Source organism: Triturus cristatus, chromosome 9 (assembly GCF_964204655.1).
Source record: "Triturus cristatus chromosome 9, aTriCri1.1, whole genome shotgun sequence".
In the NCBI taxonomy this organism is placed as follows: Eukaryota; Metazoa; Chordata; class Amphibia; order Caudata; family Salamandridae; genus Triturus; species Triturus cristatus.
The window spans coordinates 487,335,721-487,362,155 of NC_140592.1; the positions used below are offsets into that span (position 1 = coordinate 487,335,721).

At 43.0% G+C, this 26,435-nt stretch overlaps 1 protein-coding gene across 1 annotated transcript in view; it reads right to left on the reverse strand.

The window, feature by feature from the left end:
• Window positions 1–26,435, reverse strand: part of NAALADL1 (N-acetylated alpha-linked acidic dipeptidase like 1) — a 362,700-nt gene that overhangs the window by 244,772 nt on the left and 91,493 nt on the right. The window contains exons 3-4 of the mRNA XM_085625455.1: window positions 14,297–14,418; window positions 1,720–1,842 (exon numbers count right to left, since the gene is read on the reverse strand). Coding sequence (XP_085481581.1) covers window positions 1,720–1,842; window positions 14,297–14,418 — 245 coding nt within the window. The remainder of the gene's footprint in view (window positions 1–1,719; window positions 1,843–14,296; window positions 14,419–26,435) is intronic.

Genomic DNA, 26,435 nt, shown 5'->3' on the forward strand with positions numbered 1-26,435 from the left:
AGGGTAGGTTATATAATGTTGTGACCCTAAAGCACTGTGTGAAACAGATTAGAGTAATACCAACAAGCATTGGCAATGCAATAGGACTCGCATTTACGCGAGACCTATTGCATTGCAAATAGCAATGCGTGCGGGCGACGAGGCATGAGGGGGGCAGCGGCGAGAAGGCATCAGACTGCGGGAGGCGGGGGAACACGAAGAAAGTAGTCTGTGCTGTGAAGGGGCCAGTAGCCGTGGAAGGACATAAATGACTGACATGGCTGTTATGAGGAGGGACTAACAAGCTTAAAACCAATTGGAAGGCAGCATTTAGAAAATAAGTCAATGAAAAAGATGGGCCGGAGAGTGGGCGGAGCTTCCACAAAGCTTCCACACTATAGTGTATACTTCATGCCTCGCAAAGCGATGGCAGCGCATTCGCGCTGCAACGCTAGGCGAGACCTAAAAAGGCAGAATGGCACATTCAAGCAGCTGCATGATTTCATAGGAGAAGGATTTCCGTATTACTCATACGCCTACAAAATGATGAGGGCTCCAATTTTTTTTTTTACCGATCCGACTTCGTTAATGTACATTTAAAAAACCCAAAAATGAACTAGAGGTAGAGCAAAAGCACTTTCAAGGAGGTTTGGTCAGCAGCAATTTGCTGCCTAGTCCTCTGCATAAAAAATATGTTTTAAAAAAAGACCGCAGGTGGCGGGGACAGGACATAAATGGGAAGCAGGAGGGTGGAAGGGGACAGCAGCGCTCAAGAGAGATTTATGCAAGCAAGAAAGCAATGGAAAGGGATTAATACACAGGGGCACGCTCAACAGGGAGGGAGCAGGGGATAAGCGCATGGAAGAAAGTTACACGGAACAAGGGACAGGAAATAGAGAGGCGCACAAGGGAGACATCTGAAAAACCATTTGCACTCTCATGGAGTGTTTGACTAAAAAGAAAAAGTACTAGCTGAAAAGTAAGCAGTGTAATGAGATAAGTAACTGAGAATTTGCAAAATGGTGAAACAAACATAAGAAGAGGATGGAAAGCCCACACACGGTAACAAATAAAAAAGCAAGCAATGGAGAGTGACAATAAAGCCAACCAATGGCAAGCAAAGGGTGGGCACTAACCCTACTGTAAGCTGACAACATGTGTTTAGGCAAACTAGATAATTTGCAGTGTCTGGTAGGCAAGATCTAAAAACAAGTTACTGATTGTGAATAGTAAATTTTTATTTAGCTTGAAACTGCAGTGGCCGTCGAAGTAGTGCAGGGTATATTTCTGCATGTTCATATTACTGATCTCAATATAGAAACACATAAAAACAGGCGTTATCATTTTTTTTGTTCATTGTAATTTTCTTTGCTTTCAATGCAGATATGTCACTCTCAAAGCGCTATTCTGCAGGATACTGTAACTGGGCCTGAAAAAGACTCTTGAATCCTCCTCCAGTTCCTGTGTGTTTGTGCTTTAATGCTGCTTCATTGCAAAATGAAGAGACCCCCCCGTCAGAGATGTTGATGATCTCAAGACCTTCAATTGTCTCCTCTTCAATTCACTCTTTGCTTTTCTTCCCTTCAACTCCTCCACTGTTCTCGTTAGTGCTCCCTCTGACATCCATACTACTATTGCCATCTTTTCTTTACAATTGCTTTCTCTACTCCTCTGGGTATTTTTGCTACTCCTCTTCCACCCTTGTGATTTTAGAAGTGAGCAGATTACCCTAGGCCTTACCTTTGCGCTCCGGCCTGCCCCTCCGTAGCGGACGATGGCAATGGTGCCTGTCAAATTGATGCCTTTGTTAACGAGTTCTTGGTAGTCACTGGTCTTCCCTTGGTTTGCGTACACAAGCTTTCCCTGGAGGAAACAAAACACAGACCATTTCCAACCATAGTCGAGGGCACGTCACAGAATGACCTGCCTCATTTTAAGCAATGGGGGAGGTAATACCTTGAAGTGCTATCAAGGTTTCATGACTCATTTACAATTTACAGCTGGGCAAAGGCAGTGTTAGCTTTCTGCGATAAGGCGCTCTTGGACACACTTTAATGGAGTCGTCCCAAATCAACAAACTCAGAGAATTCAATGTAATAGCACTCCTTCCAACATCACTGTGTTCAATCCTCAATCTAGAAACTTCAGTGGAGTACCACTCTTTTTTCATATCACCAAATCCAGACAATGCAATGGTGCACTACTTCGTCTTACATCAGTGTATTCCTACACTCCAACAGAGTACCACTCCATCCTAAATAGTTACATTCCTACACTTCATTGAAGTACCACTTCTTCCTACATCACTACATCCAGACACTGCACTAGAGTAAAGCTCCTTGAAGTCACTGAAATGACACTGCAATGACGTACCACTACTTCTTACATCAATGTTGTCCTTCACTGCAATGGTGTACCACTCCTTCATATATCAATGTATTCCTACACTTCATTCACCATATTCAGACACTGCAGTGGAATAAAACGTCTTCTCACATCACAGAACTCAGAAACTTCAATGTAGTACTACTCCTTCCAACATCATTGCATTCAGACGCTTCAAAGTAGTCCCACTCTTATTCACAAAACTGAATCCAAATACTTCAATGGAGTACAACTCTTTCTCACGTCACTCTTTCCGGACATTGCAATGATGTATCACTCCTTCATACGCCAATGTATTCCTACAGTTCATTGAAGTACCACTCCTTACAACATCACTGTCTTTATAAGCTTTCAGTTGAGCACCACTTCTTCCCACAGAACTGAATACAGATACTTTAATGGAGCACCACTCTTTCTCACATCAGTATATTCAGATACCACAATGAGTACAACTCTTTCTCACATCCCTATACCCAGACACTCTGCTGGTGAACAATTGCTTCTTGCATCAATGTATTCCTAAACTTCAATGGAGCATCACTTCTCCTTACATAAAGGTATTCCTACATTTCATTGGATCACCAATCCTTCCCATACTACTATATCCATACACTGCAATAAAATAAAACGCCTGCTCACATCTCTGAACCCAGAAACCTCAATGTAGTACCACTCGTTCAAACATCACTGTATTCAGATCTCTAAAAAGAGTACCACTCCTGCCGACAAAACTGGATCCAGATACTTCAGTGGGGAACCACTCTTTCTCACAACACCAAATCCAGACACTGCAATGATGCACCACCCCTTCTTACCTCAGTGTGTTCCTACACATCAACAGTGTGCGGCTCCTTCCTACATCAATGTAGTCATAATCTGCAATGATGCACAACTCCTTCCTACATCACTCTTTTCCTACACTTCAATGGAGTGCCACCCCTTCTTACCTGTGTGTTCCTACACGTCAACAGAATGCCAATCCTTCTTCCATCAGTGTATTCCTATACTCTAATGGAGCATCTATCAGGTGACCTTGCCCAAAGTGAAGCAGAAGACACTGCATTAGAAGTCCCAGTCACATCTCTCTTATCACAGGACCACGATCTCCGAACGTTTAATGAAGAAGATTGACATTCGATCTTTCAGGAGGACCATCAATATTCCCAGATCCCTGGTACCACTCATAAAGTCAAGCTACAACCTAGGCACGATACGTCACTGCTTAAAGAACAGACAGTTATTTACAGGAATAGAACAAAACCACTTAGTCCCAAGACAAACAGATCTTTCGCATCACAATGAAAATTTCAGTACATGTACAAAACCCCACGCACAGAAGAGAATTCGTGTGCATACTTTGTGCTCTTCCTCCTACTTTAATCTGTTCAGATCAAAGATCGCAAGTTGCTTAATCTTTGAAAGGGAAACCCAGGGGCCGAAAGTTTTTCTTAGGTGCCCACCGCTGGAGCTCGGAACGCCTGGTTGCTGAACACCTAGGCTGCTTAATGTTGATTCCACTTCATGCCTCTTTCTTCCACCTGTTTGTCTCTTTAACTCACTCTAACTAACTCTTGGAGGTTCGTCTTCACCACCGCCTTCTCCCTTTCTTGTTTCATCATCTTTCTGCACATCCTTTGTCCGTTTTCTAGCTTTCTCTCTCTTCCCCTTGGTCAAAATTTGATGGAAAATAAATCCCGGTTCCTAGTTATGAGTGCAGGCGTCCACCACCTGCAATCACCGGCACAAGTTAAGCACCGAGACCATTAACTGCTGTTGAATTAATTGCTGTACGCCCAGGAACACCCAGTGGATCCTTCAGCATTCTTGGAAATCTGTGCCGTGTGACTCTTTAATCTTTATAATGCTTTTATAACAATATAAAAGCTGGGAACTATTTTAGATAACTGGTTGATGCGTTATTTGTGTCACTGGGTGTGAGAGATCACCAGGAATTTGCTGAAAACGTCTGTTGTTGAACGTCAAACAGAGGTGCACGTCACCAGTTCAGTTTATTTATGGAGACTTTGTTTCTTCTCTTTCTACCTGCACGATTTTCATAAAGATGCAATATCATGGTAACAGCCTTTCTGAACTATACCTCCTTAGCCTTACCACATAAAAAAGAATACTGTACTCCATTGCTCTTCTGCTATTATTCTTACCCTATGCGCTTACTCTCTGTTTTATCTCTCTACCCCTTTCCTCATACTAGGTTCACCAACCTTCGCCAAACACCCTTCCTGGCCATTTCATGCTTTCAATCACCCCATAATGTGATGATAGTATTTGTACCCCTCGAAAGTTCTAACAGTGAATGACCTGTAGAAATATGGGTGTGTTCTGGTAGACGCACAAGGCATCCTGAAATCTATTTTACCTTCCAACACAGGCACCACACATTTCTTAAGATTTCACTTAAAACGCTCAAACTGACTGCTGGCATGAGAGTATGCAGAGCAGCTTGTAGTGATTAATTACAGGCCCTCAGTTTGTACAGTATGGGCATAGTGGACCCTTCCCTAGTAAATGCCTTCTGAAAGGACAAAACACATCTCACACCATCTACGGTGGCAGTCCACTAACAAAACTGCCTATCTTTGATGACCAACACAACCGGACTGTCCATTTATCTATCCCATTAGTGATTTCCCTGGTGGGTTGGAGCCACTGAAGGGTGTCGTTTTTTAAGGCCCAGCGCCATTCTTAGTGCTTGTGACATTTTTTCCTCCTACCCATGTTTACCTGCAGAAGGCACAGCGGGGAGAAGAGGTAGAGGAGAAAGATTGAATGGAAACAGAGAAGGGAGGAAGGGAGCAGGCCTGGTTTGAACATTTTTGGCACACCCCACTGATCAAGTAAAAAACAAAAGGAGTAAATGGCCCAAAATAATTAAATGGCAATTTTGTCGTCAATGAAGTTAACTCCCTGTAAGGAGCAGACAAACAATTCCATGAAGAAGACCTCTTACTGCTTATCTAAAAACCCCATAGCATTTCACAATAAAGGTCCCCTGCCAACATTCCCAGCTGCCTGACACCACTCACAGAACCAAAACACAAACTAAGCCCAAGCTGCTCATTCCATTATTATTCTCCCATTATTCTCATACGTTTCAATGTAGTGACCATCATTTCCCACACAACATGCCTCCAATATTTTTCTTGAGACCGCCACTCCCTACATCTCTGTTCTCAGCTCTCACTTAAGTGTGCTTTGCGGATTCCCTTGGCGATACTCTTTGAAGCTGTGGCCTGTTTTTTACCAGCCCTGATCTTTGAACCTCATCTGCCATCTGATGGTTTTATTGATCGCGTCACCGGTGTATATCAACACTAATGACACTCTGTAGACCAAAGAAAACACTGATTGATCACTACAATGCTATTTAGAAGAGCACATCTAGATAAGATAAGATAAGATAAGAGGAGGCACTCACCTAGTGAACATCAGTCAGCAGCTATGGGAGAGGCAAACTGGGTGCATAATTCATGCAGAGAAGCTGAATCCATCCCCTCATGCACAGCATAGTCTCTGCTGAATAGTTAAAGACGTTTTGAGATGTTCGGCACAGATATCCGCAAAGTAAAGGGTTGTCTTTTTCAGCTATGCTAAGAGGCATCCTTCATCTATTTTCTTATTCACATCAAATTAAGATCCTGGACGCTCTCATTTCTGCTCGGATGGACTACTGTAACTCTGTCTACCTAGGCCTGCCTGATTACTTGATCCATAAACCTCAGCGTATCCCAAATTTCACAGCAAGATTCGTACCTGGCATGAAATGCAGAGAACCCATTTTGTCTGCTCTGATCACTCTTAATTGGTTACTGGTAAATAAACGGATTAAGTTTAAGTCTTTATGCTTGATCCATAAAACAATAACTCTCCAAGCTCTCTCTCCTTTCTATCAAAGGTTTAACTCGTACAAACCTAATAGAATCCTTAGATCTAGCAGAAAGCTCCTATTAGAAGTGCCCAGGATCATCAGAAAGCAATTAGTGGACATGCTTTTTTCATTGGCGGTAGTTGTACTTTGGAACACTCTGCCAGTCCACCTGCATCAGGAATCTGATCATTGAAAATGTAGGAAAATTCCAAATGTGAGGCTATTTCCTACTTCACAAAACTAACCATTGTTGGAGTGGGCTTGTGAGTAGAATTGTTGAATTACTCTGGTTTTTGATCTAGCGCCTTGATAGCCATCAGGTTGAATGCTTTGCTTTTACAAATACTAAACTTAACCTAACCTACGGAGGTGCTAAATAGTGTTCAATGCTGATGCATCTCTTGAACGAAGATAGGACATTGTTTAGGATTAGAGAAGCCAATGTGAATGACTCTTTCATATAATCTAAGTGTCAAAACACTGGGGGTTTTCGGGATCCACTGACAGTGGTATGTCACAATACTGAGGTCCATAATAATGACATGTAAAAAATGTGCATCTAAAATATCGACTATCACTATGTCTTCAAAGTAAGGTAATAAAGGAAGGTGCAGATTTGCTGTTTTTAACTCCACATCTAATTACCTTGAAGATAAAGTGATAGCTGATATTGTGAATGTGATATTGTTGCATTTAGATGTTACAACCACAATACAGAAGCCTCCCTCCCCACCTCGTGACAGCTGGTCTCTAGTATTGGTATTGTATTGTGATCGTTTTTGGAGCTCTGTCTGGTGAATGCATGTCCCATGCACTTTAATTTGGAACCTTCAAAACGCTCCTTGCAGGTTACAGTTTATATTGCTCTTTGCCCCTCATGGGCAAACTTCTTATTCACAACAATCATTGTTGGCCTGCCTTTGAGCAGCATTTGTTTTGAGTTTATGTCCTCAATTTAGAGCCATTGATTGCCAACTTCCAATAGGGGTTCTGCCTGGCAGCTCTACACCACACAAAGGTGGTTTTATTTACATTTTTGATTTACAGGGCTTCAATCCTCACATACCTCTCTGCAGCTGCCTCTCAGCGCTGAGCTGTCATTGTGAAAGCAACTCTTCACATGGGCCTTCAAATTACTCTGGTCATAGGCAATCAAGGAGAGATGGGATTTCAGACCTCACCAAAAATTAGAAAAGTCATCTTCTTTTCAAACATGGAGTACCAATGGTGGTTGATAGCATTTCAACATATTTTTATCTCTTTTAGCACGCAAAAATTCACAATGTAGCTGAAGCACAATGTCCAAAGCGTGGCCATAAAAACAGGTGAAAGAGTGATTTCTTAGGGCTACACCCTAGGATTTGTATGAGGTATCCATAACATATGGCATCCAAAACTTCCAGTGTACCAGATTGTCACGCTACCCTCTCAATTGGGGCAAGATAGGAGCGCTGAGGCTGTAGCCCCATTGTTGAATCTTTCGTCACCTAGACAAGGCAGTACTGAGAGCGACTGTGATTTCTGTCTAGTGCACAGAAAAAGATTCATGCACTTCAGTACCACTCAGGTCCCGTTATACACAAAGCAGAGCACACCTAACTGCAGGAGTGCTCACTAGATGACCCAAAGTTGTAGGGTGGCCTGCTGTTACATGGGGGACTCAAAAACTGGCAGACCTCAGCTGTAACTATGCATAGGATTTCTGCTTGTTCAGGTCTAATGAGTTTACTGAATTCTTCCAGAACATGGACCAATCACCACACTCTCGGGTCAAGTGATCTGCTGACCTCAATGAAATCTTCTGGGAAAGGAAGAAGGCTTTATGTGTAGTGTGTAGGCCTCCACTGGATCGGTAAGTCAGTCTTTCTGTGTGACTGGTTGTTTCTTCTGGCAGGGATCCCTGGGGGGAGAAAGGTATACTAGGTCACTGCTGTCAAAGTGTTTCTGTAATTTTTTTCTGTATTTTTTTACTGCTAGTGAATCTAGAGTGAAGAGAGAGACACTGTTGCTACATCTTTTAAGCCTGGCTAGGATCCACCACCTGCAGCCTCCCAGAACACCTGTGATCCTGAGCAGAGCGGGCCTGCGGGGGCAAAGCATGCCCCCATGCACCTGCTCCTCCTTAGTGCCAAGGACTCACAGTTGTCCGATCGCACCCTTTGCCAACCACACTTGCTGACCCTGTGCCTGCCCCCTGCCCCCAGCGCGGTTTTCCCATTCTTCCAACTATCTTCAGGTCTTGGGATCCCTCGTTTGATGCAGAGGCCAACACACAGAACTATTCCACCTTCCCTCTTGGGATGTCCTGCTCCGCCTGCCATCTGCAATATCCTCTCCTCGCTCTGACCACTTTATCTTTCCTGGGCAGGTAAACGAGCTGCTAATCTCTTATATCGCAGCCAGTCATAAATGTAGTCACTTCCAGTGGCCCCAACCTGCACAACCAACCTCAGATTTAACTTGGACATCAGGACTGTATAATTTAGTTGGAGGCCACGATTGTGATCACTTACATGTCTGAACAATGGGGAAGGAAGCGACTAGGAAGTGAATTGAGTGCTCAGCGCCTCATAGAGGTAATGTAGTTTACCGCTCTGTTGTATTAATTTTTATTTCTCCATAGTCACTGACATTCAACACCTTTTCTTTGTTTCTTACATGCTGTAATTATTTCGTTTTTCATATACGCCTTGTTCTGCTGGTTATTCCACAGAAGTGCAACATGTCAGGTGTTGTCAGGTGTTTGCTATATCCTTTGCCCAAAGATAGTCTTCTCTCTGTAGAAACCTTTTCTTTTGTAGTGAAAAACACTTCCCTCGTGCACCCAGCACCAGAGTGGAGAATACCACAACCCCTTGGGCACCCACAGAGGTGTGTTCTGATTCTTTCTCTGTGACTCGAAATGCCTACCCCTCACTTGGCCCCGGCTATCACCACATACACTGGACACTGAACACATTTTGTGTTTCCTCTTTATTTGGGGTCCTTTACGAGGGGTCAGTGATTCCCATCAGCCAACAGGAGGGTCGCCATCTGCAGCCTCATTAACTTGTTGCCATTGTGAGAGGGACCTGTGGCATCTCCCTTGGTAACCCTCATCCACAACTTCACCTAAGAAGGTTTCTTTAGCTCTATGAGGGAGATGGGACGGTAAAGGGAGCTATCAAATTCTTCTCATGTCTCATACTGTAAAGTATGAAATGGCGGTCCGCATTCCCTTGGAGTGCTGGCATTTGCTGACACAAAGTGCTGTAACAAAATAACTGAACAGTGAGGGAGAAGGGAATGAGAAATGCAACTTAAATATGTGAAGATGCTTCTAGACTGTCTTTTGTCTTCTACTCAACTAAAAGAGCAAATAAAGATTGATTGTGTAAAAAATGTTTCACGGCAGGCAGACCTTATTTGTCTGCAAGAGACTTGGCTATGCGACAGTACCCCTGTAGTTGAAGGCTTTACCTAGATTTATAAAGCTGCTACCAAAGCTAGATGTAGACGCCCATCTGGTGGGATCATGACATTAATTTCTACAAGAACAATAAATAAGGTGACCTCGATAAATACCTCTTGTAAATGGATGTTGGCCAGTGAGGTACGCTTACAGGTCCAGGGAAGACAAAATGAATATGTGATTGTGGTTAACATATATGTACAATGGAGTTCCCAAGAAGAATATATAAAAGAAATGGGGGTCTTTAAAGAAGATCTGATATCCCTAAATGATAAATATGGTAAGGAGTTTCTAATTATTACGGGAGATTTTAATCATAAGCTAACTCCCAAAAAGTTGGACCCTTGGATGAAGGAAATTGAAGACGCATATGAGATAACACCGGCCTTTTTTCCTGGTGGTAATATGAATAGGCAAGATGAAGAGCTAGGGAAATTTCTAGGGTCACATGGACTAGTTAGCTTAAATGGCAGATCGGAATTCGATAGACCAGCAGAGCAAACATTTAGAAGGGGCAATCAATTGTGCCCCATAGATTATTTCTTTGTACACGCCTGGAATTTTGCCTTAGTAAACATTTCTAAGGTAATTAAGCGCAAAGAAAGTGACCACTATCCACTGTACTGTGAAATAGTGAGAGCTCCCCCAAGAGTCTGTGAAAAAGTTCTATTACAACCTATGGATTACCCAAAACGACTGTCTACAAAATTAACTGAGGAATATATAACAAAATTATCTGGTTTTCAACAAAATCTAGCCCCCAAGATAGCATGGAACCCGAGAGTCCCATGGTTTGAAGAAAAAATTACGCAGGCAGTACAATGCCTTTGTGCCAATTTAAAGAAGACAGAAAGGGGGGGGGAAATTCTGCAAGGGGGTGGCAGACAGCAAATGGGCTGATTTGACTACAAATGTAGAGAGAAAAAAAAGCTACTGAGGAGAGAAGAAAGAAAGATGAAGTTAAGATCCGATCAGGAGGACTATAATAATTTACTAAAATTGAGGAAGGAATACAAAATGTCAATGAGATCTAAGAAAAGAAGTTTTAAAGAAAAATGTTGGGACTCTCTACTGGAAACCATTGAAAGTAAAAATATTAAAGGTTTCTGGAGGTTAATCCAAGACGCAGCGGGTCGATCTATGGGAACAATGAGTTGTGAAGCCGATGAGTCTTGCTGGGAGGAGTACCTAAACCAATTATACATGTCTAGTAATGGGCCAGAATTCAGTGAGGAAAGAACCCGTAAGCGGGATGCAGTAAAAACATCTAATCCCTTTATGCTCCATTGCAAATGTGAAGAATACCATTAGGAAGCTAAATCTAACCCGTGCGGCAGGGCCTGATAATTTACCTGCAGTAATAATTAAAACAGAGCTAAACTGGTGGGCCCAATTTTTCTCAAAGATGTTTACAGCCGTACTAACCTCAGGTATAATTCCAAAATCATGGAGGGGAGCTGTAATCAGGCCATTGCATAAAAAAGGGGATAGAAAGTACCCAAAGAATTATATATTAATTAATCTACTAGACATTGGTGTGAAAGTGTTCTCCAAAATAATCCTGGGAAAACTGAAGGAATGGGTCGAATTAAATGCGATTGTCCCTGTAGAACAAGGAGGGTTCAAAGAGGGGCATTCAACACTTGATCATTATTTTGCCTTGTGGGCTGTGGCTCGGAAGTCAGTGGAACAGCAGGGTAGATTATACTGCTGTTTTGTTGACTTCCGAGCTGCATTTGATCTAGCAGATAGAGAATGCTTATGGGAGACGCTAAAAAGATATAATATCCCCGAAGACCTCTTAGCAGTCAGCTGCATAGTGAAAATTGGGCACAGGTTATTCAAGATGGTTTAAGACAGGGTTGCGTATTGGCCCCTCTTCTTTTCTCAATTTTTCTTGCTGATTTACCTAAATTATTAATAACCGAAAGAGGAGCAAGCCCAAAGGTAAATGGAAAGCATCTGTCTTGTTTACTGTATGCAGATGACCGAGATATTTTTAAACAAACAGAACAAGGACTGCAAGGAAAGTTAAGTACATGTGAGACATATTGTTTATCCAAACAACTAACAGTAAATATGGAAAAAACAAAAATATTGTGTTTTGGAAAGAAAAATCATAAATATAGTTGGTTCCTGGGGCAGACAAAATTAGAAGTTGTTAATGAATACAAATATTTGGGAATATGGTTCGATACAGCTTTAAATTGGGGCATGCACATTCAGACCCAGAAAACAAAAGGCCTAGCAGGAATTTGTGGGTTGAAAAAATTTAACAGTAATTACGGAGCTATGTCGCACAGACCGGTGTTGAAGGCCTTTAAGGCTATGATCCCCCCGCAGATGCCATATGGTGCAGAAATGTTGTTGTTAGGAGGGAAATGTTCATGGGATAATGAGGAAGGGGAATGTTTAAAAACTCTTCTCTCTTTGCCCAGCTCTTCAATGATACAGGCCATTAGGTTAGAACTAGATTGGCCAGCATGGAACATACAAGTCCAGCTAAATCTATGTAGATTTTGGAAACGGCTAGGATCAGGAGAGGAGGAGAAAGTGTCTTGTTGGTATAGAAGGGAAATCCAACAGAGTGAACTTAATTGGGCAAAAGCTACTAGAAAGAAACTCCACTCCATTTGTGATAATTTAAAGGTGAAAATTGACCTGGAGTCGTTATGTATTGAAGAACGGAAGAGTGATCTAAAAACCTTGGGAAATGAAAAATCTAGACAAGTTGATATGGATTACCTGAAACAAAAAGAGTCTGTGCATTTTATGTTAAATAGCTGGACAAATGATAACTGGTATCCGTATTTAGATACTGTACTGAATCACTGGTTGGGATTGGAATTGCTAAAGGTGAGAATAGGCATTAATCCCGCACGTTCAAATGAGAAAATAAAAAGCATATTAATGGATGATGACGGTAAATGTACATGCGGGATAGGCTTAAAATTGACCTGTGTCCATATTGTAATGGATAGCCAAAAATTGTTATCTGTACGGCGATTGATTTTAAGGCCAGTTTTAAAAAAATATGGAATAAGGTCAAGGACGCAAGCAATCGAGCTCCTCATTGACATGCAGTTCTTTGACAGTGCAATTGCTTTGGCGAAGTTTGTCCAAGTAGCTAAGAGATTTCTCATGGAATAAAGAAATGGAAAGAGTGGTCCATGGAGGGACAAACAATCAAATTTTAATTTTTTTATGTATTTTCAAAAAACATTGAACTTTTATGCATTTGGACCTGGTTCACAGTACGATACTATGGAAACAATTTGTTTTTAATGAGAAATAATGAACTTTTGGTTTTAGGTACTTTTACAAACCTTAATTATTGTACTTTTATCTGTTTTATGATGGTATATGTAGTTTAAAGACCAATTGGTCATAATAAACTTATTTTTGATTGATTGATACTCAACTTACTTGGTGAGCTGAGGCAAAATATAGTACAAAAAGACTTTTTCATGTCTCATCAGTGGTAACAAGGAAACTAAAATCCAACATTTTCTTAGTTGTGGCCCAGTGGCATTTATGCATGACCTTAGCAGCACACCATTCCCATTTGTTCGGCATAAAAAACAGATGTCGAACAACCCAAAACTACACAGGGTAACAACTTCTCCAGCTGAGTCTTAACGTGGTGTATGTATGCTCAGAGGCCATTTTCTGACCAGCGTTATTGAGATCGCCACAACCACAGATGCAAGGACCCCAGGGAGCTCTCAACAAGGACATGAGGATAAGGGTAGGTGTGCATAGACTATATAATTGTTTTTTAATTTGACTCTACATCATTAACTTGACACTACATCACTCCCCTGTCGGATCTTCATTCTTTATCAGGTGGCCCAGAGTCAGACCCTCCAAAAACTGCCTGAAACTCAAAATTCTAGCAGAGGGCACCCATGAGGTGGTACATGCCAGATCTCTCTAGGGGCTCTCTACTTACAGCTCAAACGTGGCACTTGCAGTATTTCATGGTATGTACCCTTCACCACAGGGACTGGCGAGAATGGTGGAAGAAACCTTTTCAGAGCTGAATTAATGATTTTAAACTATAAATGTGAAGTCATCTCAGTTGATTAGTACCACTAGTTCTAACACTTATAAGTGTGGAATCTTTGGTGATCGTTCTCAGCTGCTAGGCACACAAGAGCAGGAGTTGTGGCAAGTTGTCCTTCAGAGGTCAGCTTTTTCAGTCATACTTTTTCAGGAACCTGCCCAGCAGGAGAAGCATCCCCATGGAAATTGTAGATGGCTAATGCCATATTAGGTCTATTGGATTCGGTTACTGGCATGAAGGTATTTAGACATCTATTGCACCTCTATGGAGAAAACTCCAACTAATTCCAGTTGCAACTTGGAAATATTATGGTGTCCAATGGTGTTGATTTTTTAATTTTGGTACTTGTATTTAACCGGTAGAGTCCAATGTCTAGAAATCCATATGCCACAGCTGAATCCAGCTGAAAGTGTTTTTAACAGGTCAATTGGGCAAGTGGTGAGACAAGGACAAGTTTGCCAAGAAACCATTTCTGAGCTTATCATAATTGATTTTATTGGGGTCCAGCTTGATGGTACTATAACTTTACCTTGGGGTTGCCTGGAGGAGAGTAGGCCGCGTAAGGCTGCACCACATTCGGATCTTGTTGGTCTTCGGTGTCTCCCTTCTCCGTACGTCGGGAGGTGAAAGCAATAGTTCCGTTGGACAAAACTGAAAAGGAAAGCATTACTCATGAAAAGATAGGTAGGATATTACACTGCAGCTCACGGCTGAGCCTCCTTTTCATTTTAACCTCCATGCAGTTGATCAATTTCTTGGTTTTGACTCCGGTTCCGCAAATCTTTCCTCATGCATTGGTGTTGTTAGGCTGGAAGAGAATGTATCTGGTTCCTAGTAACTGAGGCTCTGGCCCAATAATCAGTGGCCACAGACAAGCCTGAAATAAACTGCAAAACTCTAATGCTCCAACCAGCACCTACCATGTTGTGAATGCCCCTTATGTGGCAACAGGGTACTGCTTTGATTATATTTATAAAACCAAACAATATCTCAGAGAAAGAACCTAAGACTGCAGGAAGCAGGCTAAGGGCATCACTGGCGGAGTGGAGATTGGAAGAGCACTGACTTTCCAGATTACCTTTCTAGATAGGTGTGAAATGAAGTCATTTAACATGTCATGAGTGATGTAAAATTTGAGATCATAAGCAGTGCATGACAGGGTGCAAGCTACAGTTAGTTCACTAAACTGTTACTGGCGATTTTCATGGGGTTTTCGTTTTTTAACCTTTAGTTCTAATTTCATTTAACACCTACTATAACGTCACTTTAATCTATGTTTTTTTCCAGTGAATTTCAAGCTTTTTTAATGCAAGATCTTTGTATCATATCGAACTATAACATTATATATATGTGTGTGTGTGTCTGTGTTTGTGCAGGACATTCGCTCTTTCTGCGTGGTCACCCTGGATTTTTCACATTTTATTGGACCCATAGTTTTGCTGGCTTTAGAACTCTGTGCACTTTACTCCTGCTAATCAGTAATACAAAGCCTGTTCTCCACCTATAATTGTACTATATGTCATCATGCTGTTCAGTTGATTGTACTGTATATGTCTTAAGTATTTATGAAGTAAGTTTTTTGTCTTTTAACTCATAGTTTTAACCATTGTAAGGCTGAAAGCTGAAACTATAAACAATACATCTACGTTTAAACGTGGTTGAATTGGCATACTCCTAATTGGTATATTTAGCTTGCTTATAGATCCCATAGTCTCAGTTTGCATGATCTATATGACACCAAATACAACCAGGACCTGGAAGTTGATTGCCACTAGTGCCCAAATAATCCCTTTTAACAGTTAAAAACCTTGCTTTTAACTATTGATAAGTCACCTCCGTGTAGGCCTTGTAGCTCACAAGGCATTGTGCATGGTATTTAAATGTAAGACATGTAGAAATGTAATGTTGCCATGACCCAAATGCTATTTTCTTTTTTTTTTTATAAGCAAATTTTTATTTCTTTATCGAAGGCAAAAGCAAATATGGCATACAACAGTTCGTTGAACTTGGCATCAATAAAACCAATCGTGGAAGCATTGACAATCAATTGCAAAACCCACCCCGCCTCCCCAGCCCCCCGCCCCCCGCATCTCACCCCTCAGAACAGGCCCCCAAGCCATTTCCCCCATATTTTGCGGAATTTTGGGGGGCAGTCCCGGGCAGCGTACACCGACCGCTCCTGAGCGACACACCAGTCCACCCCTCTTCTCCAGGTAGCCCCTCAGGGCGGGTCCGACTGCGACCACACGGCCGCAATATCTCTTTTGGCTACCATGAGGGCAGTAGTTAGAAAGTATTTGTCATTACGGGACCCGTCCAGCCCATCTGTTATGCCCAGCAGGGCCATTCTAGGGTCATGGGGGACCTCCCATCCCAGGACTTCAGTTAGCTCGGTTTCAATCGCGGTCCAATAACTCCCCAGGCGGGAACAAGACCATACCATGTGGAAGAAGTCCGCCGGGCCTACCCCACAGCGAGCACATGAGGCGTCCGTGCGGAGGCCGGCACGATATAAGCGATCCGGGGTCAGATAAGCGGCGTGGAGGTAATAAAGCTGGATGAGCCGCAGCCTAGCGGAAGTGGTAAGCAATCTGGGTGCCATAAGGGCATCCCTCCAGTCCGCATCGTCCAGTGGCCCCACCCAAGTCTCCCATCGCTGTTTTAGTCCACTCCAGTCTACCGGGGTATTATTGATCAGGGATTTATATATGCGGGATATTCCCCCCTTCCCCAGACATCCCAACATCACCTGAGCCTCGGGCGGGCTATGGGCCGGCAATCTGGATTCCAGAGGGACATGGGCTTGGGCCGCATGACGCAACTGAAGATACTTATAAAATTGCGAAGACTGTAAGGAGAAGCGGGTCCGAAGCTCCTGGAAGGAGCACATGTGGCTCCCCCGCCATATATCACCCAGGTTGGAGATCCCTAGAAGATCCCACTGCCGAAAGCCTTCAAGGCCCGCCACCTCTCGCAGCCAGGTCCCGCGCCAAAGTGGTGTGAGCTGCGTTTTCGTTCCCGACCAGCGGGTATGTCGCAAGGCGGCGCGCCACGCCAGGAAGGGGGCTCGCACGACATCGGGGAGCGACAGGGGAACCGTCGCCCCATAGAGCATGTCCTGGATAGCGGAGAACCCGATACAGTGCACCTCGAGTCTATAGGCCGGATCATCCCACCCGTTCGAGAACCAGTCATGAATCACCAGCAGTTGGGTGGCCAAATAATACAGATACAGATTAGTCATGCTCAGGCCTCCGTCATACGAGGGGACCCGGCAGCGATCTAAGGCCAACCGGGGCCTGCCGCCGCCCCAGAGAAATTTAGTCGCCGTCTTATCCAGTTCCCGGAACCACGGGCGCGGAAAGGGGCACGGGGTATTCTGTAACTGTGGTAAATATTTCATTACCGGTACTATTTTTTATGCGGTAAAGTCTAGTAAGAATAACTCAGTAAATATAAGAGGCAGAATCCGTGGTATTAGAGGTTCTAAAAGGCTTTATTCCTCTACAAAGGAATTACAGTTCGAACTGCAGGCTTCAAATTCCATCACCACGAAGGTTCAGGAAGGGAAGGCAATACATTATTGACAAGTAATGGTATTTATATGGAAAGCATTACATTAAGACAGATGCAAGAGGCGTAACAGCTGATAATACAGATATGATACACATACGTAATGAAAAAAGGCGTAAACATAGGCGTAACTAAATACGTCATTAAACATGATGTCACAAGTGGGTGGATCCATAAGAGAATCCTGCAATGTCAGCAGAAAATATTTGGCAGAGATGCGCGCGCAGCCGCATGACGTGTGATTGACGTGCAACTAGAGGGTGAAAGGGGGTTGACATTTAGCTCTACATGTGGAGACAGAAGTCTGAGGGGTCATGTCAACCTAATCCCAAATCATATCTAATATCTTATGTTTAAAGAACTGTATTATCCAAAGGGAAAGGTTTCTCGGACAGAATCTATTCTATACTGACTGTTAGTGCGTTTACAAGCGTCTAAGTGTCTACATGAGATGCGAGGGGGAAGGAATCTTCCATGGTAACAGAGGCTATGAATTACTTGCATGAGGGCAATGAGGCCTGGCCCTTTGCACTGTAGCTGGAAGAATGTTTACCTAAACTACTAGACAGGAATGCATCGGATGAGGAGCGGAGCAGATAATCTTGAAGGTGAAATACAGTTTTTGGCAGGCAACAGGCTGGATCGGACACCGTTAGCCGTGTAGGGAGTAGGACAAAGTTCATGGATACAGATACAGGCTCGGACTGGAGCTTTCAGAGGCAGAAGGCAGGAAAAGGCTTGATGGCAGAATTCAGGGCCTACTCGCCTGAATCTGTAAAATGTGGAAAGTGAACCACATAAAGTCGGTGGCCTTTCATACTTAGGAATGGAATATCTGACCCATTCATGGCGGGTCTGAAAGAGGACATGTTGACGGTGGACGCACATGTATTTGCGTCTTCATAACTGGAACTGGAGGGAACATACATGTACTTATAGCATGCACATGGAGCCGTTGGGGTCTACGATAGGGGACATAACTGATCACAAAATTCATATTTCCTCATTCCCTCCTTGTCCCCTACGGACCCTCAGGAGATATCGATCTTCATCAATCCATCGATCTGTTCATATAGCATCATTTGTTCTTCTTTCTTCTTCCGGGATCTTGAACGAAAACTTGGATGCGGGATACACGATGTGGCACACAGACCACAAATCGCTGGCCCACATTGTAGACATAAGCAGCAACTGAATAATATGAGAAAGCCAATACCTAGGAAGGATAGGATCCTCCATCCCCAGGCTGACAACACGCTCCAGAACCAACCGGACCAAGTCCAGGTGCCTGGACTTTGGTGTATCTGGCTTATAATCTTATGAAGGCGAGTTATGGCTTTATATACTGACGGCGAGTTTTCTGGTATGAAAACACAGCAACTTGATCCGATGACCCTACAAGCTCCGCCCCTATCGGCCAGGATGACGTCAAGGACAAGACGATTTTGAAGCACAACAATCCGCATAGCAGACTGCTCTTCTGTTAAATTGCCTAAGGCGGAAGTAGTCTCGTTCACTACTGCTTCAAGGGTTCTAGTTAATCTACGTATCAGCTTACTATTAGTGACTGTACCTATATAGGGAAAAAAACCTTTATTGAAATCTGTGTATTGCTCCCATGCCGTTTCAGTGTAATCGACAATCGGGAGATCTCTCTGCTGTCTGTTGTGTACTAAATGAGTATTTCTGTGATAGTCAGGAGGGGCTAGGAAAACAGGTGGCAGAAGGAATGCTATGTAACAGGTACCATCCCAATCTAGAGGTAGACGTATATATGCGGTCTGGCCACATATGAAGTAGGAATGACGGGAAGCTCTAAATGTAGACTTGCCTTGATCACTGAATTTTATTACAGTGGTGCATTTACTATGGCCCATGTGTATGGAACCATTCTTTCTTACACATAATTCCCCTTTAACTGGGAATACTGACATAGCGGGCAAGATTGGTGTAGCTTCGGATTCAACATTCAGAATCAGGAGGTTAAGTGTAAAATTACCTAATCCATATACTTCATTTTCTAGATCAGTTCCTGTTCTTTTGGGAAGTCCCTCCTTGTTAGGGTAGCAGACTTTAAGCAAAACTAGGTTCAGGTTTCCCCATACCCAGTTGTCTTGATAAACTACTGAATTTGAATCTAGGGAATTAATCAAACTAAACCATGCTCCACAGGAGCCATTGTGTGTGAACGGATATGGAAAGAGGGGCAAAACTCCCTTATAGTTCTGATAGGGAGGGAGTCGGCCATATATCCAACAATTTGTAGCATTGCTGGTCTGATGGGAATGATGTAACATACTAATGAATGTGTTGTTGCGCAGCGCAAATCTATAAGACAACTCATGCGGAGGTAATTCGCTAAAAGAATGTTCAGCAGTAACATTGTAAGCACGCTTAGAAATAGGGTAATACATATGTAGCAATATACTAGTTATAATGATCAGAAAATTTAGAGAAAACAAAATTAATAATGTTACTGTGCAGTGACTACGAAGTGATTTACAATACGCATGCTTTTTAAGCTGCATCTGTCGATTTCTTTCTCTATTCCGGTCTAGAGGATACATGTCAGAGACAAATTCAACCGATTCACCTTGGAGAGGACTTAAACAATCAAATTGTCTGACTTGCTAGACCTTAATTTCAGTTTATAAAGTTCCGTTTTTGTTTGTTCAACCAAGGGGAGCTTTGAGTCTGTCTCTGAGGGAATGCAGGGCTGAGTGTTCACATCGGACGGTAGTCCATAAAATTTTTTGATATGACTCGAGTGCAACCACCCTTTACGTCCCTCGATCTTCACGGCTGTCCTTGTTGTTAGTAGAACGAGTTTAGGCGATTTCCACCTAGGCTCCAGTTGGGTCTTCCGGTCGAAATTCCGCACCAGAACCAGATCACCTGGAACCACGTCATGGGGCTTCACCTCAGTGTTATCGGGAAAAGCTGCAGCTACCTGTGAACGACAAGATTGTAGTGCAGACATCAAGGAAGCCAGGTAATCTGTCAGCATATTACAGTCAACATCAGTGATTTTGCGAGGTATAGGCGTCCCCCACATATTTGGTGGTCTACCGAAGATCACCTCGTACGGGGATAGCCCTGTTCGAGAATGTGCTACCATTCTCATGTAAAAGAGTGCAACTGGTAAGGCTACTATCCAATCGACTCCTTTTTCTCTACATATTTTGGACAATCTGATTTTCAGAGTCTGATTATGGCGCTCCACGAGACCTGCTGCCTCGGGATGTCGAACACAGTGGAATTTCCATTGGTAACCTAACAGAAGTGAAACGTGTTTCATCAGTTCGGATGAGAACGGCTGGCCGTTATCTGAGTAGACAACACGTGGCAAACCGAATCGTGGGAAGAATTCTCGAACTAGCTGTTTGGCAGTAGTCGGGGCAGTGTAATCTGAAACCGGGTAGGCTTCTGTCCAACGGGAAAGAGCACAGACAACTACGAGAACATATTTGAATCCTCGACATCGTTCCATCTGGATATAATCCATCTGGAGGACTTCAAAAGCATGATCGGGAGGTTGAAATCCACCCTGCTCTACGGGGATGCTTTTACCTGGATTAAACTGACAACATATCATACAGGTACGTACTTTCTGTTTGGCTGCTGCTCGCAGATGTTTGTTAAACCAAATGTGTTGAATACTGTCTAGCATAGCTTTTTCTCCTAGGTGCGCTGGACTATGTATTGTGTTAATGATGACTTGAACCATGGAGTCGGGAAGAAACCATATAGATTTTTCCTTCGTCATCCATCCTTGATCCGTTTGGATCCCTCCTAATTCAGTCCATTTCTTTATTTCTTCTGGTGTAGCATGTGTCTGTATGTCAATTACATCAAGGGCGGGATCCTTAACTGTCATGCAATGTGTTGGTGTCAGAACTATTGTCTTTGTCGTGTCAGTTGTATGAGTCTGGTTCTGAGCAGTCTGTTTAGCTGTTCTGTCAGCTAGGTCATTACCCTGAGAAATGATATCGGTAACTTTTGTATGGGCTTTGCATTTCATAATCGATATTGCAGTAGGTAAATGAATCGCGTCTAATAGGACTTGAATGAGGGGTCCGTGTTGGATATGGGCGCCGTGAGAAGTTAAATAACCTCTCTCTTGCCATAGTACGCCGAAGTCATGGACGACTCCGAATGCATAACGTGAATCTGTGTATATGTTGACTTTCTTATTTTTGGCTTGAATACAGGCTTGTGTCAGAGCGATGAGCTCTGCTGCTTGAGCTGACAAAGTGTTAATACAATTTGTTTCAATGACTTCAGTGTCTGTTGTGACTGCGTAAGCGGCCACTAACTCTCCGGTACTTGTTCTCATACATGAACCATCTACATACAATGTCAAGTCTGGATCTGATAAAGGGATATCTGTCAAGTCTTGTCTGGGTTTCGTCGTGATAGTAATGACTTCAATACAATCATGTGCTAATGGATCTGTTCCATTTACTGGCAAAAGTGTGGCAGGATTTAACGTATTACAACGTCTGATTTCTATGTGTGGCTGAAACAATGTTAATTCATAACCGGTGAGTCTTGCTATAGTCAAGTGTTGTGTTTGTGTGCGGTTCAAGAGAACCTCTACTGCATGTGGTACTTGTACTGTTAATTGATGTCCTAACACTATGGCATCGCTTTGTCTGATTGCTAAAGCTGTTGCTGCCACTGATTTCAGGCACGCAGGAAGAGCCTGAGCTACTGGATCTAATGTACTAGAGAAATAAGCACATGGTTTGTGTGATCCTGCTTGTTCCTGAGTGAGTACTGACAAGGCAGTACCTTCGCGCTCTGTAACAAAGAGTGTAAAAGGCTTACTGTAACATGGTGTTGCTAAAACAGGTGCTTGACATAAAGCTTTCTTTAAGCTTTCAAAGGCATGTGTATGTTCTTGAGTCCAAGGGAGGACAGTCGATGTGGCTGCCTCCTGTGTTGTCAACTGGATGAGTGGTTTTGCTAGAAATGCATATTGAGGGATCCACTGCCTACAGTATGAAGTGAGACCTATAAAAGCCCGCACCTCCTTTTGTGTCTTGGGTGGTGACATGTTAGCAATTAACTGGATGCGATCAGGTGTAAGCTGTCTTCCCTCCTTGGACAGCGAGTGCCCAAGGTAAACAACTTGCTGGACACAAAATTGAAGCTTAGAAGGGGACACCTTGTGCCCCTTGTCGGCCAGAAATTTCAAAACCGTCAGTGACGCTCCTTCACATTCAGGTTCGCTTCGGGCGGTGATCAGCAAATCATCGACATATTGAAGCAAGGCAGTGTTAACTGGCATGTGGATACTGTCAAGTTCTCGTTTCAGTGCTTGGCTATAGATGCTGGGGCTTTCTGTGAATCCTTGAGGAGCGCGTGTGAATTTAGAACTTCGTCCATTTAAACTGAATCCGAACAAATATTGACTTTCCGGATCTATTGGGACGCTAAAGAAAGCATTCTTGAGATCAATTACAGTGAAGAACGTTGCTTCTGAGTCAATAGCTGTTAGTAACGAAGAGATATCTGGAACCACAGGGTATTGTGGTACAATACATTTATTTAATTCGCGCAGATCAATAACTAATCGATATACTGGTGATGCTTTCGGATCCGTTCTTTTAAGAATCGGAATTATCGGGGAATTACATACATTGGAGTCGGTTTCTACAACCACTCCTTGTGCAATGAGCTCGTCAATGATTTGCAGCAAAGCCACAACAGCATCTGGTGGTAACTTGTATTGTCGCATTCGTGGTAGTACTACTCCTGTTTTTAGTGTGACTCGATATGGTGTAATGTTCATACAACCAACATCAGTTGGGCCTTGTGCCCATAGATGTGTAGGTAAATTCTGCAGCCGGTGATCCATGTCTCTGGACACGTAGTGACCTTTGAAGTCACGTAAAAATAATCGTACTCCTTCCGGAGAACAACATATTATAGCTCCTAGAGCTTTCAATGTTTTTATACCTAACAAGTTTTCTGGACATGATTTAGTAAGCAATAAATCTGTAGTTCGTGTCAATGGACCAACCGTAAGTGGAAGGGGTTGCGTTACTTCATTAATGATAGGCTTTCCTGAGAATCCAAGGGAAATATTCTGTGAGCCTGAGAGGGGTGCCCCTGGAACTTCACTGCGTCGTATAGTTGTTCTGCTTGCCCCTGTATCAAGTAAAAACTTTATGTCTTCCCCTAATAGTTCACTATGTACATAAGGTCCCTCTTGATCTACAGGAACCTCGATAAGGGGTAAGCCAACTTCCCTCTCTAGGCTATTTCATGTGTATCGCTGATAATCGGGATAGTCATTTTGTGCATACTGGTACATCTGTTGCGTGGTTGCTTGTGTGGCAGCAATAGGCTGCGCTTGTGGTGGTGCTACGGTCTGTTGTGGAGCTGCCTGTTGCGGAGCTAGTTGTTGCGGAGCTGACCTATGTTGTGCATGCTGAGGTATTTGTTGTTGATTCTGATCCTGTCTAAGTGGACGTGGTCTTTCCTGTGTTCTACCTGTGGCAATATTATGTTTCAGGACTGGACAATCGTGTATATAATGACCTTGTTGTTTACAATAGTTGCATGTCCCTTTCGTTGAACCTGCGGAATCACCCTTTTTATGACCATCGGCTGGAACTGTCTGGGCAACAAGCATTTTCATTTTCGTATCTTTCATACGTCTTTGTTCATGTTCTTGTTCTTCTCTAATTCTATTGTGGTGATATTGTAACATCTGTAACATCTGTGACGGTGTGTTACCTTGCCAGGTACTCTCAAATTTCAATACTCTATTTTTAACTTGCGGCAGGGAATTTTCAACTAATTTTGTCACAAACAGATGTGGATATGACTCGCTACTTGCTTTTATGCCACTATTAATACCAAAACATTTTTCAAATCGGGAATAGAAATCACTAGTGTCTTCATCTTGCTTTTGTTTACAGGCTGAGATTGCACCCCAGTCCTCCTTTTTCGTAGTTAATAAACGTGGCAGTACCTGCACTAGTAATCCTGGTAGTGCTGTAGTCTTTTCCCCAAGCCCTGATCCTGCAGCTCGGGCCTTTTCTTCGTTTTCTAATGCTGTCCAATCTATCTTTTGGTCTCCCACCTCCCATTCCTTTTCTTTGAGTTTCTCGTAAACACCGGCAGGCATTAACACTTTCAATATTTTCATAATGTCGGGGTAAGTATACTCTCCCATGAGTAACATGTCCTTTATCTCACGGTGGAAACCTGCTGGATCCTTGTCATGGCTGGGTACTACTTTCTTCATTTCTAATAATTCAATTTTAGTTATAGGCGTGTACACAAACACGCGTGTAAAGTTATTATCTTCACCTCTGATTGGGTGTACTTCGCGTAACGGATTCTGTCTATCTATGTGATACATTTTTCTTCCCATAGTGGGAATTGGAACATGTTCTGGGTATGCGAAAACTATATACTGGTTTCGAAATTCTAGAATGTCTTTAATTAAATCAGTACCTGACCCTCTCCATTTATTCGTAAGTAGTTCTGTCAATATGTCAGGTAAGGGTCCAGGATCGGAGTGTTGGCTTTTATATAATATAAGGAGGTGTTGAATCATGTATATACTAGCTAAACGCTGTTCGTCTGGGGCAAGATTCAGAAACGTGTGTGCTAGTGCATCTTCACTGTATTTGCTGGGACTGTCAGCCCATTGTACTGCTGACCTGGCTAATTCTTGTTCGTCCATGGAATCGAGCATATGGTACCCCCTTCGGTCTCGGAGTAATTTATCAGCGGCTTGGAATAGGTGTTCAGGGGACCTTGTATTTAACATAGGGGTTTGAAAATGTCTGTTACATTCTGGACGTATCGGACGTATCGGATCATTAAAGCATCTAGTATTATTATGGGGTTTTCCTCTACCTACGTAAGCTATCGTATCTAATTGTTCTGATTCTTGCTCCTCCTCTCCCTCTGATTCAATTCTGTCTGCTTCTCGTCTTTCTTTATGTATTCGTTCTACTTCTTTGCGGATCTTTCGATACATGGCGATTATACACGTCTGTCTATCATGTTTCTCGTCTGATATGTTCTGACCCCATTTGGCAAGTTTTTGCATGGTATCATGATCTGCCTCAGGCCTGTCTTGGTTCCCGATCACGCAGTTTATGAAAAAACGTAGTAGTTGTCTTTGTACATCCACTTTCTGGTATTCCATAGCTTCGTTAATACTTTCTGGGCCTCGCCCTGTTTGGACAAAGTGATATATATTGTCTAGGTGTTCAACCATTCCTGGTATCGTCATTAAATACAATGTAGCTCGTCTTATACGTAGTGATGATAGTAGCAATCTGTCCTGTTTACCTGGCACTGGATCGTATCTACAATCCACAAGATGTTCTTTAAACATGTCGGATGTCGCTAGTTGGGGTGTACGTTGGAGTGCTAAATCTCTAAGGGTCCGTTTATTTCGCGGCGGTGTGGCAAACATGTCTGTCGTACCTCCTGTAGCACCATCTGAGGTGCTGGGCAAGAAAGGATTCGTTGGACGTAAGATAGAAATTGTAGATGCGGGAAAAACAGTAGAAACGGACGGACCTGTGGGAATGGGCGTAGGAGTTTGTGGTTGCGGGGATACAGACGGATGATCTTGGCGTTGAGCACCATCAGTGGGCGGTGCGTGTGACAGAGCATTAGCATATTCAGGAGCTACATCATCTAAATAGGAAGAAAGGAAAATATCTTTTGCTGTTTTGGGACGTGCTTTTATCGGGAGCAATGGGGGTGTCAAGTTTTTCGGGATTTCCGGGGTGGCCTGAGGTAACCCTTCGGCCAGAAGAGGATACATACCGTTCATAAGGGTATTTCTTTGTCTATCTACTTGTTCTGTTTTTACTCGGGTACCTTCCTCGATTAATAAATTTTCTCGGGTTTTATTTGAATTCTCCCTACCTTTCTCTTCCTGTCTGAGCGCTTTTTCTGTACGTCTATATGATTCTTTACGCCATAATTCAATGGCATCTTTCTGTGACTGTCTGGCTTTCTTTTTCCATAATTCTTCTTCTACTCTCATGATGCAATCTGCATCCCAGGTCCCCGCTGCGGGCCATCTCTGACTCTCTGGTAACTCTTTGGTG